The 18,502-nt window shown below is 47.0% G+C and overlaps 7 protein-coding genes across 7 annotated transcripts; 5 read left to right on the forward strand and 2 right to left on the reverse strand.

Annotated features, from left to right (window-relative positions):
• Positions 1–1,717: 1,717 nt before the first annotated feature.
• LY89DRAFT_765193 (major facilitator superfamily protein) lies at positions 1,718–3,435 on the forward strand (the record flags this gene model as incomplete). Its single annotated transcript, XM_018221664.1, has 5 exons — positions 1,718–1,801; positions 1,870–2,413; positions 2,489–2,707; positions 2,760–2,807; positions 2,861–3,435. The coding sequence occupies 5 exons, from the start codon at positions 1,718–1,720 to the stop codon at positions 3,379–3,381; spliced, it is 1,416 nt and encodes a 471-aa protein (XP_018062684.1). The 3' UTR covers positions 3,382–3,435.
• A 655-nt stretch (positions 3,436–4,090) lies between these two features.
• Positions 4,091–4,495, forward strand: LY89DRAFT_765195 (uncharacterized protein; the record flags this gene model as incomplete). Its single annotated transcript, XM_018221665.1, has 1 exon — positions 4,091–4,495. A coding segment is annotated over one exon (405 nt), but the record flags the coding sequence as incomplete, so codon positions are not given.
• A 1,546-nt stretch (positions 4,496–6,041) lies between these two features.
• On the forward strand, positions 6,042–7,998 carry LY89DRAFT_691179 (DUF895 domain membrane protein). The gene is made up of 3 exons (XM_018216247.1): positions 6,042–6,810; positions 6,908–7,566; positions 7,620–7,998. Exons 1-3 carry the CDS (start codon positions 6,220–6,222, stop codon positions 7,915–7,917), a joined length of 1,548 nt encoding a protein of 515 aa, XP_018062686.1. The 5' UTR covers positions 6,042–6,219; the 3' UTR covers positions 7,918–7,998.
• A 789-nt stretch (positions 7,999–8,787) lies between these two features.
• On the forward strand, positions 8,788–11,670 carry LY89DRAFT_691181 (putative DUR3-urea permease). Its single transcript, XM_018216248.1, has 9 exons — positions 8,788–9,156; positions 9,238–9,413; positions 9,464–9,724; positions 9,776–10,259; positions 10,327–10,419; positions 10,478–10,608; positions 10,665–10,793; positions 10,855–11,168; positions 11,264–11,670. Exons 1-9 carry the CDS (start codon positions 9,093–9,095, stop codon positions 11,568–11,570), a joined length of 1,959 nt encoding a protein of 652 aa, XP_018062687.1. The 5' UTR covers positions 8,788–9,092; the 3' UTR covers positions 11,571–11,670.
• Positions 11,671–13,486: 1,816 nt separating this feature from the next.
• On the forward strand, positions 13,487–14,832 carry LY89DRAFT_600003 (Cloroperoxidase; the record flags this gene model as incomplete). Its single annotated transcript, XM_018210130.1, has 5 exons — positions 13,487–13,617; positions 13,671–13,884; positions 13,932–14,309; positions 14,371–14,661; positions 14,713–14,832. Coding segments are annotated over 5 exons (1,134 nt in total), but the record flags the coding sequence as incomplete, so codon positions are not given.
• Positions 14,833–15,009: 177 nt separating this feature from the next.
• LY89DRAFT_691182 (uncharacterized protein) lies at positions 15,010–16,002 on the reverse strand. The gene is made up of 2 exons (XM_018216249.1): positions 15,339–16,002; positions 15,010–15,281 (listed from the first exon to the last, which is right to left on the reverse strand). Exon 1 carries the CDS (start codon positions 15,694–15,696, stop codon positions 15,451–15,453), a length of 246 nt encoding a protein of 81 aa, XP_018062689.1. The 5' UTR covers positions 15,697–16,002; the 3' UTR covers positions 15,010–15,281; positions 15,339–15,450.
• A 635-nt stretch (positions 16,003–16,637) lies between these two features.
• LY89DRAFT_600017 (uncharacterized protein) lies at positions 16,638–17,253 on the reverse strand (the record flags this gene model as incomplete). The annotated part of the gene is made up of 2 exons (XM_018210131.1): positions 16,638–16,737; positions 16,829–17,253. The coding sequence occupies 2 exons, from the start codon at positions 17,251–17,253 to the stop codon at positions 16,638–16,640; spliced, it is 525 nt and encodes a 174-aa protein (XP_018062690.1).
• Between the last annotated feature and the right edge of the window lie 1,249 nt (positions 17,254–18,502).

Below are 18,502 nucleotides of genomic sequence, written 5' to 3' on the forward strand. Positions count from 1 at the left end.
ACCGATTGAAGCGTAAAGCTGCTGCTACCTCCGTTTCGGGACTCGGCGATGATGATCTTCTCAATGCAGATTACCTGGAACTCAAAGATGGAAGTACATATACAGTGGGGCTGGAAAGACCAAGGCCGACACATGTGGTAGGCATTGTTGGAGGGGCATCATCACCCGACAGCATAGAGCACAGCGGAGAATGGACTCAGCCCTTTTCGGTCCCGATCGCTGGGGAAGCCAACGAACAAGTGCGAGTACAAAGTATTATCAAGACCGTAAGGGTTGAACAGTCTTACAAATAGACTTATTCTGTCTCAGCTTGAGTATGGGGACATTTTTGATTTCCAGGCTTGAAAGGATAGTCTGACTCCGGTTGAAGGACTTGGTCTTGAAGGTAATCTATCTTTAACTTTTCAGCTTACCGTATTTGTGGGACTATCCACTGGATGAGCTTTTCTTTTACTGGTCTGGTCTAGTTTATTTCTGGACGATGGTTTAGAGCAATGAGAAAACTATCTTGGTGCACTCAGTAAAGATACATCAATCTCAACCCCCTGCTGAATCACGTCCGTCTCTGACATAATTTGTGATGCCTTCTTCGTGGGAGTCACCGGGCTATGCAATGAGTCTAGCCTTCTTTGGTTGACATTGAGATCCACACGAAAGTAAGGCTCGGCAGTTCGTTGTCCAATAGGAGATTGCGAGTGTATTAGGCTGCAGGGACATGCTCCAATACCACTCATCGATAGATACCTGAACCAACGGTCCGTTGGAAGAATTGCTTGGAAACACAGATAAGGATCCTGATGGCAACCATCTCGCTTCGATAGCCCCTTTAAATCCGGCGTCAACGAGTAACCCGAAATTAAGTTCTGTTGTGCATCCAATTTCGGCTGGTAGACTTCTGAGCATCTTACCAAACAGGCCTAGCTATTTCTCGTAAGTGGTCTTTGAAATATTATTTTTCTCAACCCCACTGATTGCGGCGCGAGTGGCGCCGGCAAAGTGTTAGGTAATTACCATAAATAGACATAGAGAGCAAAAGATTCTGTGCTGTAGCCTTGCTTCACTAACCTGTGTCTTACTTACTATATCACCTTAATTACAATCCAGCTTGGTACCAGAGAAACCACAAATCCAAGTTATTGGTCTTCATGCTCATATCACGAGCAGTATGAAACTACTGCCTACTAATGATAGCCAATCGTTCCTGAGTCAAAACTCATAGGAAAACCCAGCTGCTTTCTAGGACGCATCCTAGGCGCATACGAAGAATCTTCTCAGGGTGGATTTGGGATAGCATAGTAGAATAGACGTGATACGTTGCATTTTGCAACCAACAATTCAGTGCCGGGTACCCTGTAAGTTCCACGAGAAAGATCTTTAGCTTCGTATGAACCTTGCCCTTTCACTTCAAACACGGTGGTGATTGAGAGTGCCAACTTCCATTTCCAATACCCACTGCATGTGCTACCAGGATAATGGCTTGGATTCCTTGAGTCAACATGCCGGCGCTTAGTCTTGCCAAGTTTCATGTCCTTGGCAAGAAATTCTCGTCAGGAGATTGAAACACGTTTACAGTGATATAAGTATTCCTATGGCGGATTTGGCGAGGATTGACAAGTCTACGTCGTCTCATTTGGTAACGGTTTCGACGTCTATCCATAAAGATCATTACAGAAAGAGAAAGACAGTTGCCATGGATGAGAACTGGATAGCCGGGACCATGTTAAGAACGAGAGAGATTGACGCAAGTCAGGCAAGTGAGTTCCGGTCAAACGAAAAAGCACTGGCAGAGAACTGGTCCAAGGTGAGTCTATTCCGCGCTCCTCTATATAGTATTGTAAGATTACATGTCATAACTCTCCACCAACCCAGCCGAAGAAACTCTTCGCGGTAATAACAGGTCTCTTCTTAAATTTCAACACCTGCCTCAGCGCCGCGCTCCCAAGTGGTGCCATCGATGCTCTAACGACGTCCTTCGGAATCACAAAGCAAGAAGAAATCGCACTTCCCGTTGCTGTCTTCCTAGTGGGCTACATATTCGGACCTATCGTGTTCGGCCCTATGAGTGAGACTTTCGGACGCAGGATCTGCTTCCTTTCCTCTTTCGCTTTGTACACACTTGCCACACTAGCGTGCGCCCTTGCACAAAGTTGGCCTTCTCTTCTTATCTTCCGATTTCTTGTCGGGGTAGGGGCCTCGGCGCCGCAATATATTCTTGGGGGAATGTACTCGGACATCTACCCAAATCTGCTACACAGGGGGAAAGCAATGATGATGGCCGGGTTGATGAATAGCTTCGGGCCATTGATAGGGCCTATAGTTGCTGGATATACGTCAAGTGAGAACTGGAGGTGGATGTTCTGGGTAGCCTTGATTCTAGCTGGAGCGAACTGGCCTTTCCTGGTGTTTTTGCCAGGTGAGAATACATTTCCCACTATATGTTCCATGATTTAGAAGACATATCAAGGAGATTCTAACATGTCCTATATAGAGTCCTTTCCGCCCGTCGTTTTGAAGCACCTAGGGAGAGCAGATGGGCTTGAAACAACCGTGAATGAAACACCAAACTTCAGCGAACTATTGACAGTGGTCCTGACAAGACCGATTCGTATGTTTGCAGAGCCACTAGTTTTGTTCTCAGATCTTTTTCTCGTATACCAATACAGCATCTACTATCTTTACTTTGAAGCATATCAAATTATTTTTCAAGGTGTGTCAACTCTCAATGAATAATATTACCAGAAACTGACTGTGATTGTAAGGCGCGTATGGTATGACCCTTGGTCAAGTAGCTCTCATGCTTCTTCCTGGTAAGTGAATGCGTTGTCTTCTCTCTAGATCATGATATTCATCCCGAAATTAGTGGGCATTGGAGGAATTATTGCCATGTTCATATTCCTCTGGTACGATCGATTTCTCGCAAAGAGCAAAGCTACTGGAAAGAAATGGGCACATCGTGAAGAGTACAGGAGGCTCCCTTTGGCTTGCATTGGTGGACCACTCTACTCAATTTCTTTGTTCTGGTTGGGTTGGACATCGCGAACAGGAGTGCACTGGATTGTTCCTGCTTCGTCCGGAGTGGTCTTCGGTATCGGCATTGATCTGACCTTTATGGCCCTCAATAATTACATCACAGATGCATACGGTATCTACTCCGCCTCTGCACTGGCATCCTCGGTGTTAAGCAGGAATATTGCCGCAGCATTGCTTATTCCGCTTGCCACATACAGGATGTATGCAGTGCTCGGAGTCGGTTGGGCCTGTAGCACATTGGGGTTCATTTGTCTTGGCCTCTCACCAATCCCTTTCATATTCCTAAGATACGGGCCTTCCCTGCGAGCCAAAAGTCCTTTTTGCCAACGATTGAGCCAACTTCCGTGTTAGAATTTAGGGGAGTTCGAGATAAATTCAGTCGGGTGAGGATTTGGAAGTTAGGACATTGCTAAGCTGGGACTGAAAATGTGGCATTGCATGCTGCTCGCTTTCCCCCAAGTCATCTCGGGTTCTTAGAGCTATCTTGTTTCCGATTCGAAGCTACTTATGCACCCAGTATTAGTTCAGTCATCAGTGCTGTACGATTTTTTCCACCTTTTTGAAGGGGGTTTTTTTTCCAGAGATTAGCATCAGCTTTGACTACCTTCGTCGTGTGGTGACCATAGAAGTCAAATGGAGCAAATAGACCCAAGAATTGCACCGATTTACTGAGGAAGATGAAGATCATGAGCAAGGAAGTCGATAAATGAATCAAGGTCCTTCTCGATCTTTTGTTTGAAATACAGTCATCTCGATGAGGAGTTTCATCATTATTTAATAGGTCTTGGGCAAAGCATGAAGTACACGCTCGAAAGCAAAGAAATTGCTAGATCTACCGGGGGACGTGAAGGCGCCGAAGCTGGAGCAGATGGAAAGATCACGTGCTGGCAAAGCGGATTTAGAAGTTTGAGTATTCCTGCTTGTTTGCTCTTTTGTTTCAAGTCCAGAGTTCCAGAGTAACTCTAAATGAGTTTCGCACCGAACAGGACAGCTCAAGAAGTCCTAGTACTGGTCATCGGACTCAAAGCCGTGGACTGCCAGAGGTACATAGAACACAATAGTTAACATATCTGTCACATACGACCATAGACTGAGGAAAACTGGGCATCCCGTCCGCTCTGCCATACATAAGCCTCAGATCGGCAGATTAGTAGTTGGGTGGGTGACCACCAGCGAATACCTGCTGTTGTATGTTTTTGATTTTTGCAGATCTTGCAAAAATTTCCCATGTGGAGACGCTGCGGGAAAATTCCGCTTTTGGCTAGCAGATCCTGTGATCTGCCATCTCAAATGCAATCTGGATGTCCAGCACCTTTTTGAGTATTGCAGAAATATCTATTTTCACCTAAATTTACTCCACAAATGCTGTGCAACTTTCTGCAATATCTTGAGTGCCTTCAGAATTGGCACGTGTGAAGAGCTTCCCCACTCGCCTTTTTACCCCACCTTTGCAAACATATTGTAAGCCATGAACAGCAATCAAGAATCTCATGTTTTAACAGATTCATATTCCAACTCCATGAATCTATGATGACTTTGGTCAATGCACTTTCGGTCTGGTGGATATCATCCATCCAGAAATCCTGGAGTCAGGGGATTCGGCTATTTAACCGAATTTCAAGGGTCAGTATACAGTCCTCCAATTTGTCACTTTACCACTGCTGTGGCACCCAATCAGATCTTTGATGAACGGTGTCAGGGTATCTAATCGGCCCTTAAACGCTGGAAGGTTTACAGGTAAATGATCAGGGAGCGATATTGTACTTTCAATGGCAGAGAGATGCCATGCCAGCACTGCTTTGTGGAGTGTCTATCTTCAAAATTATTGACAGTTATTATTTGTCCTGTGTCCCGCCACAACCAAAAATACCGCTGCTCTACATACAGCTGTGAGTTTTCCGAGGAAACATCCAAGATTAACTAGAATGAAAAACATTCCGCTTCACCACTTATCATACAAAGCTCCATCCTTCAAAGCTCTGGTTCCCCCACTCCCCGTTCCTGCACAGTCTTTTGAGCCCCTTCCCAAGGGAAGCGAACCAGCGTGTAACCTAGCATCCGTCCATCCCAGCAGTAGATCTCAATATCGACGGTGCCTTGAACCCTGCAAGCACTTTACTTACCCGCGTTTGATGTAACTTTATTTCCGTCTCCGTTCTAGTACTGCGGGCCTACTTAATCACCATTCAATCGATTTGACCCTGGCCTCCTTTGATAGAGAAAGTCCGTGGGACTTTGTCATCAGAATTCACCTCAGCCCCGCACTGTTGTCTTGCGTTTAAACTCCGTAGACCCGAATACCTCGATAGCTAGCTAATGAAAACGATGGAATAAGCGGCTGAGCGTCGTGGAAGTGTCTTTCTGTTTCTTCCTTATCTATTTGATACCGATTGTGATGTCGCATTCCTCGCTGCTCGTGTTGGCAAGGCTCGGTTGTTCCCGCATGTTTGTGTGCATCAATACTAAACAAAAGTTCAGATAGAGCTCGAGGACGTGGAACACCTTCCAAATCAGCATTGTGTATCGTATTGACCTTTTGCTTCAATTGCCCGCATACCGGGCCACATATGTATAATCCCTATGTGCGGAGGCACGTGAGGTCCGGAAGCATCTTTCCCTCGCTTTGGTGACTAGCTCATAATAGGCTTAGCACTGTGTACAAACTTCTAACGTCCAGCCTTTGCATCCAAACAACCACAATCAAAAGCCAACTTGTACTATCATATTTGTTTTCTTTCACACAAACTTGGCGACAGCAACACTTTTCTACTATGGAATCTGCATTCACGGACTCACGTGATGTCAGAGATTAGCCTCCAGCTCAGCTACCTTAGCTTGGTATACCTAGTCGTGTAACGTTGCATGACGTTGCATAGGGGGTCTTCGCCACGGTAACGATATCCGGCGGCTACAACCACGCACGCGACGGGATGTGCTGTTTGGGGAATGTCGCGCCGTGCGTGAAACGTTAACGTTATCTCGTTCCCAGCCAGAAGGGTCAGCGCTATCTGGTCGCAAGGGGGCGTATCTCGTGTTCCAGAGCTCGACTTTTACTTTATTTACCTCTTTATTTCAGTCTTTTACTTCCAAGCTCTGCTTCTTGTTTTCATCCGCTCCTACGCCCCGGCTCTGACAGTACTCAATTCGATCCGGATCCCGTCGCCATCACGTGAACAGACCCCCCTCACGATGGCTGAGAAGGAACAACAACAACAACCCGTCGATGACGCCCCTGTGGACGCTCATGTCGCCACTCACGACACGCCCGCCGACGCCCTCGACTTGCCGGCGGGATGGAAGTACAAGCGGATACGCCTCTTCGGCTTCACGCTGCCGTGGTACGCCTCGCCCAAGGTCCAGCTGCTGATGGTCTCATTCGTTTGCTTCATGTGCCCCGGAATGTTCAACGCCCTTGGAGGCCTGGGTGGAGGTGGAAAGATCAATCCCACTCTGGCGGACAACATGAACACCGCGCTTTATAGTGCTTTCGCCGTCTTCGGCTTCTTTGGTGGCACCTTCGTCAACAAGATTGGTGTGAAATGGACCCTAGCTTTTGGAGGTGTGGGATACTGCATCTATGCCATCAGTTTGTTAGTATCGGTCCATGCCTCAGTCCTCGGTTTCAACATCTTTGCCGGTGTCTTGCTCGGTATCTGTGCCGGTCTGTTGTGGACCGCCCAGGGCACGATCATGGTCTCGTACCCGACTGAAAGCCAGAAGGGCCATTACTTTGCCTGGTTCTGGGGTATTTTCAACTTGGGAGCTGTCGTTGGCAGTCTGGTAAGTTCGTTCATCTTCCCCCTTTATAGCCCGACTCTTGGAGTCGAAAGCACGTGACTGCGCACCGTTCTTAGCCCTTGATTGACGCTCCATCCAGATCGCCTTAGGCACGAACATTAACGTCAAGACTGCTGCCACCGTCACTGACGGGACTTATATCGCATTTATTATCCTCATGTTCTTCGGTGCCGTCCTGGCCCTGCTACTAGCCAACGCCTCGGACATTATTCGAGAGGATGGCTCGCGCGTCATCTTGATGAAGAATCCCAGCTGGCAGAGTGAGCTGTGGGGTCTCGTAGAAACTGCCAAGTTTGAACCACTCATCGTTCTCCTATTCCCCATGTTCTTCGTCTCCAACTGGTTCTACGTGTATCAGCAGAATGCCGTCAACGGGGCGTACTTCAACACTCGTACTAGAGCGCTAAACAGTATGCTGTACTGGCTCTCTCAGATCATCGCGGCCGCCATCTGGGGATACGCTCTCGACATCCAGGGCGTCCGCCGCTCCCTCAGAGCAAAGATTGCTCTAGGTGTTCTCTTCGTCCTCACCATGGTCATCTGGGGCGGTGGCTACGACTTTGAAAAGGGATACACCCGTTTCGATGTGAACCAGGATTTCGATTCATCTGGAAATGCACTTAAGACCAACCCGAATTGGGTTCCCCTGGACTGGAGCGATTCCGGCTACGTCGGACCCATGTTCCTGTACATGTTCTACGGCGCCTATGACGCTGCGTGGCAAGCAACCGTTTACTGGTAATTATTACATCCTTCAGATTTCTGACGCTTTTTGCTTACTCAATAAACAGGTTCATGGGCGCTCTGTCGAACTCGGGCCGCCGCTCTGCCAACTTCGTCGGCTTCTACAAAGGCATCCAGTCTGTCGGCGCCGCTGTGGTCAACAACCTCGACGCCCGCCACCTCTCCTATAAGAAGGAGTTCATCAGCAACTGGGTCCTCCTCGCCGTCTCACTCGTGGTTGCCGCTCCTCTCATTTTGACCAGGATCCAAGATCACGTACCCGTCGAGGCGGATCTCAAGGGCACGGACGAGACTATCGAGGACGTTCTTCCCGTGGGCCACCCCGAGAAGCAGGTCACGGTATAGGGAAGAAATCTTAATTTGTTGTTGCGTCTGCTTCGTCGTGGCATTGAGCGAAGCGCAATAAGGGGAGTGCAATTGGGTGAGGTGGGGCGACTGTCAAGGTGGCTAAATCGATACCTACATAGCGCATTTTTATGTATTAAGTTATTGACGTGTGTATGTCTGTGTATCAAGAGAATCTATATTCTATATTTGATATTGTGACAAGGCTCTGGACTTATTATATCCCGCTTGGAGGAATAGTTAACAATTTTATTGTCAAGTGACACTAGCAGGGGTATCGACCATTCAGAGAGCTGGGTGTATTCGCTCCACTTCTACTGCACTTTTTAAAGCCAAGTGGTGCTCCTTTCCCACCCTTTCATCCTTGATTATGCATACATTTATGGAAAATCTTCACTCCAGAATCAACGAGTGCACCAATAATTACTTCACAAAATATCAAAAGAAACTTTCAAATACTTGACAACAAACGGCTTAACCCGACGACCGGGCCTCTATCTATGGCGTGATAACACCTAAACATACAACATCCAGAGTCCCGGGTCCACGCACAACCAGTTGTAGCCAAGATCTGCAATCTCTCTGCACTCAATCTGCGATCTCTGCATTTGTCCCTGCAATTCACTTGCAGGAAACATCTTTATTTGCTCACGCTCGTGCTACCCGAGCTCACGGGCAGTGAAATGTGGATGGGGGTCCTCGGCAGTAGGCTTCTAGATGGGGATCTAGATTCATGTTCCTGGACTCTTCCTTGGTTCTGGCATCTTGCTACTGTGTGGCTGAAATGTCGTTAACTAGGCAGGACTAGGAGTCTTGCGTGATTTCGAACTTTCGCTTGTCAGGATCTTTCATCGTTCTCACTTGCTTTCCCTCTTGTGCACTTCTCACTTTATATGTATTTCACTTCGCTGCTTTGAGTCATCTTGTACAGCTCCTCCCCCGTGATTTCAGACCCCCATTCTTGGTTCTATCTATTTTGTCATTTACAGAACGAAGATCCAGATCTCGCTCGTATGGCTGACACCGCTGCAGCCGTCCCCTTATCGCAAGTAGGTGAACTCAAGTCCATGGCCCGCGGGTTCCTGGTATGCACTGAACGAAGTTAATCCTCAATTTATTTTTAGGGGGCTGGGTATGGAGTAGTTGTTGGTCTTGGGGCGCTCTTCGCCCTGGGAATGATTGGTGTCACCGAGGTCATGAAGAGACGAGGCAACGTCGAAAATTCTGAAGAGTTCACTGGTATGTATCATCAAGCGTTCTTATACCTTTTCGAAACTACCCACTCCTGTCGATCATCGAGCAACTGCTGATGATGTACAGTTGCAAAGAGATCTCTTGGGACGGGCTTAACAGCCGCCGGAGTCACATCTTCGTGGACATGGAGCACAACTCTTCTTTCTTCTGTCACCGTGGCCTATGAATATGGTGTCGCCGGCTCATTCTTCTACGCTGCCTGTAACAGCACGCAAATTATGATCTTCAGCAATTTGGCGATTGTAAGTCGGCGACCGAATCCGCTTTCCAGGCCAGGGCTGATCACTTTCAGCAATGCAAAAGAAAGGCACCTAATGCCCGTACATTTCTGGAGATCATCCGTGTGCGTTATGGGACCATCGCGCATTTCTCGTTCATGTTTTTTAGTTTAGCTTCCAACATCTTGGTTGTGTCATCTATCTTGATTGGTGGAGCAGCTGCAATCAACTCGTTGACGGGGATGAGTGTTTATGCCAGTCTTTGGCTACTGCCTCTCAGTGTCTCGGCGTATACTATGCGGGGTGGGTTGAGAGCTACGATTTTGACCGACTACGTGAGTTTCCTTTGTCGTCTCCAGAATAAAAAAGTATCTAAAGGAATCTAGATTCACACCGCTATCATTTTGATCATAATTCTGATCTTCTGGTTCAAAGTCTACGCTAGTGGGACTCAAATCGGCTCCCCAGGAAAGATGTGGGACCTCCTCATCGAAGCCGCGAAGCGGAACAACTATTCAGCACCCACCAAGGATGGAAGTTACCTGAGTATCCGGTCCTTAGGCGCCCTCAAATTCGCCATCCTCAGTATTCTCGAGTACACTGGTGTCGTCTTCCTAGACAATTCTTTCCACCAAAAAGGTATTGCAGCCGATCCGGCATCTGCTATCCCCGGGTATGTTCTCGGAGGGCTGGCTTGGTACGCAATGCCTTTCACCTTGGCTACCACAATGGGCATTCTAGCTGTGGCGCTCGAAAATACACCTGCGTTCCCCACGTACCCCAGAAGAATGAACACCCAGGAAATCGGTGCCGGCTTGGCTTTACCTTTTGCTGCTCAAACGATTGCTGGTAAAGGCGGTGCCGGTGCTGGTGAGTTGCCACTTCCTCTCCTCGTTCTCGGCATAAGTTATGTTATCTAACATAAGCTCGTGTGTAGTCCTCGTACTCATGTTCATGAGTTGCACCAGTGCTATATCCAGTGTCATGATTGGTGTCTCTACCGTTCTTTCCTACGATGTCTACAAGACCTGTAAGGCTTTCCATCAAATCCGCTTTCAACCGCCAGTCTCCTGACAGACTTTTCTTAGACATCAATCCAAAAGCTACTGATAGTCAAGTTCTCCGCGCCGGACATTGGTGCGTTGCGGGCTTTGCAATATTCATGGCCGCCTTCGCCACAATGCTTCACGGTATAAATATTGATCTGGGATTCATCTACGTGAGTTTGCTACCACAAAGTTCCTCTCCTAAGTACTGATAGTTTTCTCCTCATAGAATATGACTGGTATTTTTACGGGCTCAGCACTTCCCGCTCTAGTCGGGACCTTCTTTTCCTCGCGGCAAGGGGCTGTAGCAGCCACGGCCTCAATCTGGACCGGCTTCTTTGCCGCTGTAATAACCTGGGTACGCTCACTCTCGCTATCTCTCTGGCCAAGAAAATTTACATCAACTAATCCCACACCAGCTCAACCTCGCCCAACGTTTCTCTGGAGAAGTCAGCATCGCCTCAGTCGGTGCCACAGATCCTTGTCTCTACGGCTGCATCGCAGGTATCGGTGCAGCAGCGGTCGTCACCATAGTAGTATCTATCTTCGAAAACACCAATTATTCATGGGAGTCCCTGGCGGCGATTCGCTTGGTCGATGACGAAGGAAATGATCGCGACGTCGCATATGCCGATCCAACTTATGATCCGGAACGTCTTCGAAAAGCAGCTTATGTTGCCCGTGCTATCACATTGTTCTTGTTCTTGGCTTTGTTTATCATTTGGCCTTTGACGTACGTCTTTCTCTTTTCCTCTCTTCTTCTTGGGCGAATCCTACTGCTGGAATACCTGGGATGATGGTTTTCATATATACTAACTTGGTAAACAGTCTGTACGGCACCGCGTACCAGTTCTCGAAGAAGTTCTTCACGGGATGGGTCATCGTATCGCTCCTCTGGGCCTTTTTCTCTTTCTTCAGCGTCACTATCTTCCCCATTATCGAGGGAAGACATCTTCTTTGGTCCTGGGCGAGAGACCTCTTTGGAGGCAAGAGAGCCTCGGAAAAGCACGGTGATGAGTTTGATCACCATCGTCATGTCCAACAATACGATGAGTCTGATATTGGGGTTAAGGAGAAGGAAGTTGGTGTTAGTAAAACTGCGGCGTTTGGATTGAAGGAGGAGAGTGATTCTTAGATATCGGCTATCGTGATGTAGAAAAGGAATGGGTTGGCGGCGGAGAGCTTAGAGGTTACATGAGGATGAGCATAGTTTTCTCAAGACTAGACATAGAGGCAAACTTTACTTTCGTTCAGCATTCTCAATTCCATGAGTATGTAACTCTAGCTCGAGCTTTTCTAATTATCTTGAGCATCATCTTGCAACCTTCTCCTGAAGTACGGAACAAAACTAGATATTGTGTCTTAATTCCTCCCTCGACTGTCCTACTCTACCAAGATCCACCTCTCACCAAAACCATATTTCCAACCGCCGGACATCCAGCCTTGTACCCCTAAGTGACTGGACTAGCTGCTATGATCTCACAGGCTTACGCCTCCTCATTCGACATCCTAAATCCCGCACAGCTGAAAGAGGAAAATGTAGAAAAAAGATCGGCAATGCATATGTCGCCATTATATACCGAGAGCACGAAAAGCAGCACACGCACATAACCCGGTGCCTGGATCAGATCGAGCGGCATGCTAGTCTTAAGGTTAAGTTTGGTGTGGGTGCGGGTTTGGATGATCGCCGTGCATAAAGGAGGAGATAGTGTGGGAGAGATGGGATGAGATGGGGTTTGGGTGTTGGAATAGGTGGTTCTTCGCCATCAACTCACTTGTAGATACTATATTTAGCCTAGCATCCCAGCTTTCCATGATGTCAAGCAATGCATCTGCTACTCTCTTTACATCCTTCTTTTGCTGTTGATCTCTGTATCGGAATGTAATCTGAATCTGGGATTTGAGTTGTTTATTAACTGTGAACAAAGAGTGGCGTTATATTCAAGTGGCCATCAGCGCTGGGAGGTGAAACTTATTCGTTTTACTTCTCGTAGCGAGCACGCAACTTTCCTATCAATTCATGTTATTGGTATCATAGTAGAATCTATTGGTTCCCCATACTGGAGCGGGTAGTCCCCGGCAGAGGCTTATTGACTAGTGTTAATCTCCTCTCACGGCTCAGCCATGTTCCGAGGCAAGAACACTTGAATATAGTTAGTTGACGGTCAGGGTATGGGGTTTTCCCATTAGAAAGCGGGCAATCCTCGATGGTAGTCTGATCGAGGCTTAGTCTCTCATCAGTGCAGAGCTATCCACTGAAGCAAGTTGTGGAAGCCATATGTGCCGATCTTTTCTTTTGCGTTAGATGGGATGTTCGGATATCCTCTTCCCTTATGCACGAAATTCAAATGCCACTTACTTCATTTGATATCAAGCCATTGTATCTCCACTATGATTTGCTCCAAGCTCGTTTGTTACAATGAATAAATCTTGCTTTCATAGAGCTTGCGAGGAAATTGTGCTGAGTATCTGCACTTAAAGAATGTGGCTGATATTGGGTCTATGTTCAAGGCTTTCTTTCACTCATCCGTGACGATCATTGTCAAATCCAGCATTGTTGAGCGATTTTGATTTCTACTTTGAAGGACAAAACAAAAAACATTCCATGTAGTGTCGAAGTCGTAATTGTAGCTCATGTTGACAACAACGATGATCGTGTAACCGGAAATCAAGAGTCGTCACAGGATCTCAAGAAGCACACAAGAATGAGAATATATAAAGCTTCATTTGTCTATCTGAGGGTTGTTGACATCTTTCAAGACTGACTACTCATTTTCTTCTTTTGCTGTCATACTCAAATCAGTCACCATGAAGATTTCTTTCATTCTAGCAACTCTTGTGAGTTCTGTTTGTGCTTTTCCTGTTATGGATACTCCAGAAGCTGCCAATCTTGCCCGAGACCTCCTCGATAAATACCAAAAAGAAGCTCCTCGACAAGTCTCGGATCCTCTTGGTATCAGCGCTGCTGAGACCAACTGTGGGCAAGTATTTTTGAAATCTGATTTTCTTGTAGTATGAACTGAATGGTATAGTCCGACTCCATGCACCGTCTTTGACGCTCAAGACCAACTCGTTTCTGTGACTGGCGAGTACGTTTGGCAGTCTCCAGCAGTGTCTGATATCCGTGGTCCATGCCCAGGACTCAATGCCGCTGCAAATCATGGATATTTGCCTCGAAACGGGTATACCACACTAATGCGACTTTCAAAGGCAGCAATCACTGACAAGTTTTCAGTATCGCCACGATTGAGCAGACCGCTGCCGGCCTGGAGGCTCTCTACAATATGAATCCTGTCTTGGGTGCTGCTCTCGCTGCGTACGCTGTCGCTACTGATGGCAATGTTGTCGAAGGTGTGTGGTCAATAGGTGGACCACTCCCTTCAGATCCCCTTCTCGGTAGCTTGCTCGGCGACGGTCAAGGTATTTCATACAGCCACAACGCTTATGAGGTCCATCATCCCCAATCCCTCTACGGAACCTTTCTAACAAATCTCAGGGCGATGCCTCGATCGGACGCAATGATGCCTATCTCAACAATGGAGATGCTCACTCCCTCAACATCACAAAATTCGAACAAGTCTACGCCGTTGGCGGCGCAGAAGACCGCTACACCCTCGACAAATTCCGTGCTCGCTTCGAAACGGTCCAAGACGAGTCCATTGCCAACAATCCATACTACTTCACAGGAGCGTTCTCTACAGTCGTTGTCGTACCTGCTGCGTACAACTTCGTCATCAACTTCATGTCCAACCATACAGCTCAAGAGCCAAGCGGTTGCCTAGATGGCTACAACTTCAAGAGCTTCTTCGGCGTCACCGGTCAACCAGGTAGTTTCGTCTGGCAACGTGGCCAAGAACGTGTGCCAGATCAATGGGTAAGTCCTCGTCACCCATCTGCTTTCGTAGAGTATCTCACTTACCAACTTGAAAATAAAGTACCGACGCCCAACATCCAACCAATACACCGCTCAAGACGTCTTCCTCGACGTCGGAATCGGATACGCAGCATACCCCAATACTTTGAAATTCGGCGGCAACACAGGAACTCCCAACTCTTTCGTCGGTCTCAACGTCGCGAACCTCAGCGGAGGCGTTTACGACGCGCAAGATTTGTTCCAGGGCGATAATCTTGCTTGTTTCTCATTCTCGGTCTTGCAGGAAGGGATTCCCGATTTCTTGAGCAATACGCTGAATTCGATGTCGGCTGTGACGAGTTTGATTAATCAGGTATGTGTCTCCATTGGCTGTGGTCGGGCTGTTGCTGATGGTGTGAAATAGTATTTTGGTCCGATTGTTGGCGGGTTGAATTGTCCGCAGATTCAAGGACAGAGTACGGGATTGTTTAATCAGTTTCCGGGATACAAGTACAGTCCTATAGGACCGGCTACTAATTACTAAAGACAGAGGATCTTAAAGATATTGGGTATGATATCAGTTGGTCGGGACGTCGAAAGAGCGGGAAATGGGTAACGATATTTGATTTTGAATGTTGAATTTCAATTTACTTGTTACCTTTAACGAGTCTATCTTAGAACAGCCTAAAAAATTAGAGGACTGTCTTTGAATTCTCCAGATCTTGAATACTAGAAATCTTCTCTGATGCGATATGTTCAAACTTTGCGCTGTCATCCAACTATTCTGAAAATGCCGTGCTCTCTAAAAAAGCTAGGACGATTAAAAATTTAAAAGGTATCTTATTCAATAGTGATGTACTGCTTGACCTAGAAGGATGGACAAGGAGAATATCACCGTTATGGACTAGCCATCGCCGTGCTTGAATGCGGAAAGGGAGCTAAGTTGCCTCTTTCATTTTCTCGAAGATTATTTGGGTTAAGGTATAGGTTAGACTATAATGTATTAGCAAGTCCAAAGTCTTCCTTTATTTGTCCTGATCCTTCACTCACCCAAACTGTGCTTCCAAACTCGGCCGCGCCTGCCCTCTACGTACAGATGAACCACCACCCTTGACCACCCTATTCCATCCTTTCTGACACCGGGGTGTTGGAGCGCAGCAATTCAGAGCGCATCTCTAGGTACGAATACCAACATCGGAATTGGCACAACAGCGCCTCTCCAATACCCGCGAGGTTCGCATCGTTCTTCATCTCTCGCAGCCTGGCCCTCTTCGTATCGTCTTATCCTCTGCCTCTGCTCATAGAATCCGTACACAAAGACCATAGCTATAAGAAATAGAAAGAGGGCGACCGATACGTATGCGGAAGTGGGCAGTCCATGGTGTAGTGAAGGTGGTGGTTCTTCCATCTTGGTGTGTATATCGATCGGACTTTGTCAGGAATGCGAATTATTAAGAGTATCGTATTCTTTCCACAGGAGTAAAGAAAATTGCAAGTCTTCTACCTTGATAGTCGAGAGGGTATTTGATTGTGGACTGACGAATAGCATGTGGGGTCCAAAGTTTGGAAGCGATTAATTAGGGCCCATATTTTGATGCAGTTTTGAGAAACGAATATGGGACGTGTACATATTGTTCCAGACTTGTTGGAACATTGAATTGAATTTTTATGAGGCGTTGGAAGGGAAATTTGAGAGGAGAGTATTCGCAATGACGGAAACAACGACAAGTAGGGCCGCCAGCTCTCCCTGATGTATGAGACATGCATTGACTCAATACAATTGCTGCACGACTTCCGAAAGATAACAATTGTCCCTGATAGCATGGGAAAAAATGAGAAGACATATTCCGAGAAACGAACGGGAACATTTATTTCTAGATTGCAAGTTGCGCTGGCTGCGCTGGCTGCGCAATTAGCGCGATTTGTGCGATGTGCGCGATCTGCGCAACTTGCACGCCTCAAGCCTGAAACATCGAGGGACTCTCAAAAATAAATTCTTTGAAAAGTAAGTATTTCGTAATCATGCTTGAATAGACAGACATTCAAGGATACCCACTTCAATCAGGGCTTATTGGAAGTTCTCCATGACAAGGAGTGACATTGTCCTGAGTACTTAGTACTTTGAACAAGGGACTGGCGAGAATGAATGCTGCACCAAGAAGATGAGGCTAGCTTGAAGAGCAGTAGATCATAAAGTTGAAGAGAATATGATTGCACACTAGTGCCAACGCAATCCTGGAGGCTAATTCAAAGGAGGCATAGCCAAAGCAACGATAACTTCAATTTCAAAAGAGCGGAGCAGAGTACAAAGACATCTCTATCAAACCCTCAAACCATCCATCAGCAACCTCACTGACCATAAATCTCCATCTTCCCATGCACAGCACCCTGTGCCCCCACCGCAACAGCCATAATCCTCGCCCCCTCCGTCGTACTAACGTTCTTCCAACTAATCCCAAGTTAGTATATACTCTCACTAACTCAGCACATCATCTCTCCCCCAATCTCAACTTCTTCAAAATAAAAAGCAAAAGACATACCTATGCTGACACTCCCTCTGAACAACCACCTCCCCCTTGCTCACCACCTTCTTCGTTCCCCCAAGCAACTCCAACTCCAACGTCCCCTCTAATACAACTAGATAATCCACCGTGGTCGTCTTATGGATGAAACTCTTCTCTTCACCATTACTCGGGGCAAAGTCCAGAATAACACAACCGGAGCCGCCCTCAGCGGGAAAGACGCCAAGGGGTTTGGCGGAGGCGGTCTTGGTGTAGAAGTCGAGGTCTGCGTTGGTGGAGGTGGAGAAGGGGCCCGGGGGAGTGGAGTAGATGAATGTTACTTGGTGGGTTGGGCCGAGGGGTTGGCTTGGGTGGGGAACTGTGGAGTTGGGGATGAGGGTTGCGGTTCCATCTGGGGCGTTTTGGGTGATGTGGACTTTGGCTGTTGGGTATTGGAAGGCCATTTTGAGGTTTGTTTTGGGAGAAAGTTTTGAGTGGGAAGATTTGAACTTGAAGCTTTGAGGAGCAGAGTATGTGTTGTTTTGGTTTGTTTGCTGAGTGAAGTGGTTGTATTTGATCAGGACTGAAGCAGAGGGTGAATGATATATATAGGGAAACCATTGCAGTGAATTTCTATTTATGTATAAAGCGTCACGGACTCGCATTGTGCCGTAGAGCCAACATTCGGTCAATGGACAAGACCGAACAACTTTGTATATCGCGATCCAATGAAGCTCTACCTCTCGCTTTTCATTGGTTCAGCAAAGATCCGAGTGGGCAGCTGTGCCGCTGGCGGAATGTTGAAGGACTCCGGCACCTTGCAAAATCCGCGATGTCCGCACCGGCCCGGTAGTTTTGTATCGTTGCGCCGCAGAGCCGTGTCTACGGCACTAGGGGAAGCAGTACGCGATTTAATTGAAGAGCATTACTAGATGAAAGCTTAAATTGGATGATATGCAAATCTCTTTTCATGGAAGATCATCCGGACGTTGCTAGTGAAAACGGCATTCACCGAACAGCTACGATGGCACTGCCATATCTCACAAAAGATCATGTCTCCAGCATGAATATAAGAGTGAAGGATCTGTACATTGTCTGGGACGCATACTTATTTGGCACAGATAATTTATATTAAGAAAGAATCTATCGGAAATACTGGGCCAGCATCTTGCATCGCCCTTCGCAAACTTACCCTTACTTCTCGAGGCCGAAGTATATCTACGAAGTACTTTTGCTGCATTGAAGCACCCGAACCAGATTCTGCAAGCGAAGATACCAATTGAAAAAAGCAGACGAACATTGTTCCAGCGCTGATTCAGTTGAGATAGCTCATTCCCACACGCTTTGAATCGTGACATTTTTGCCATCTCGTACGTTTCCCCTCGCCTGCGATCACTCCAGGAAACATACTCACGACTTCCTTTCTTCAGACAAGACCAAAAGAACCAACAATCCATTCAACGCACAGCATTCAGGAAATGCATCAAACGAAAGAATCTGATTTGCGCCAGCGAGCGATGCATAAGACGAGCAAATGAGATCTCAAGCCAGGACGTGACACAGGAAAAAAAGAAAAAGAGACAGAGACAAAAAACTACTAGGTCTGATTTGAAGGTCTCATGTGAATACTATGCATAAGTAAAGAATGTTGATCTTCAGATGCGTCACATTCAAACCGTATGCCTTCCAGCAGAGTTCTCCGTGAGAAAGGGA

This window comes from Mollisia scopiformis (genome assembly GCF_001500285.1).
Source record: "Mollisia scopiformis unplaced genomic scaffold LY89scaffold_33, whole genome shotgun sequence".
NCBI lineage: Eukaryota > Fungi > Ascomycota > Leotiomycetes > Helotiales > Mollisiaceae > Mollisia > Mollisia scopiformis.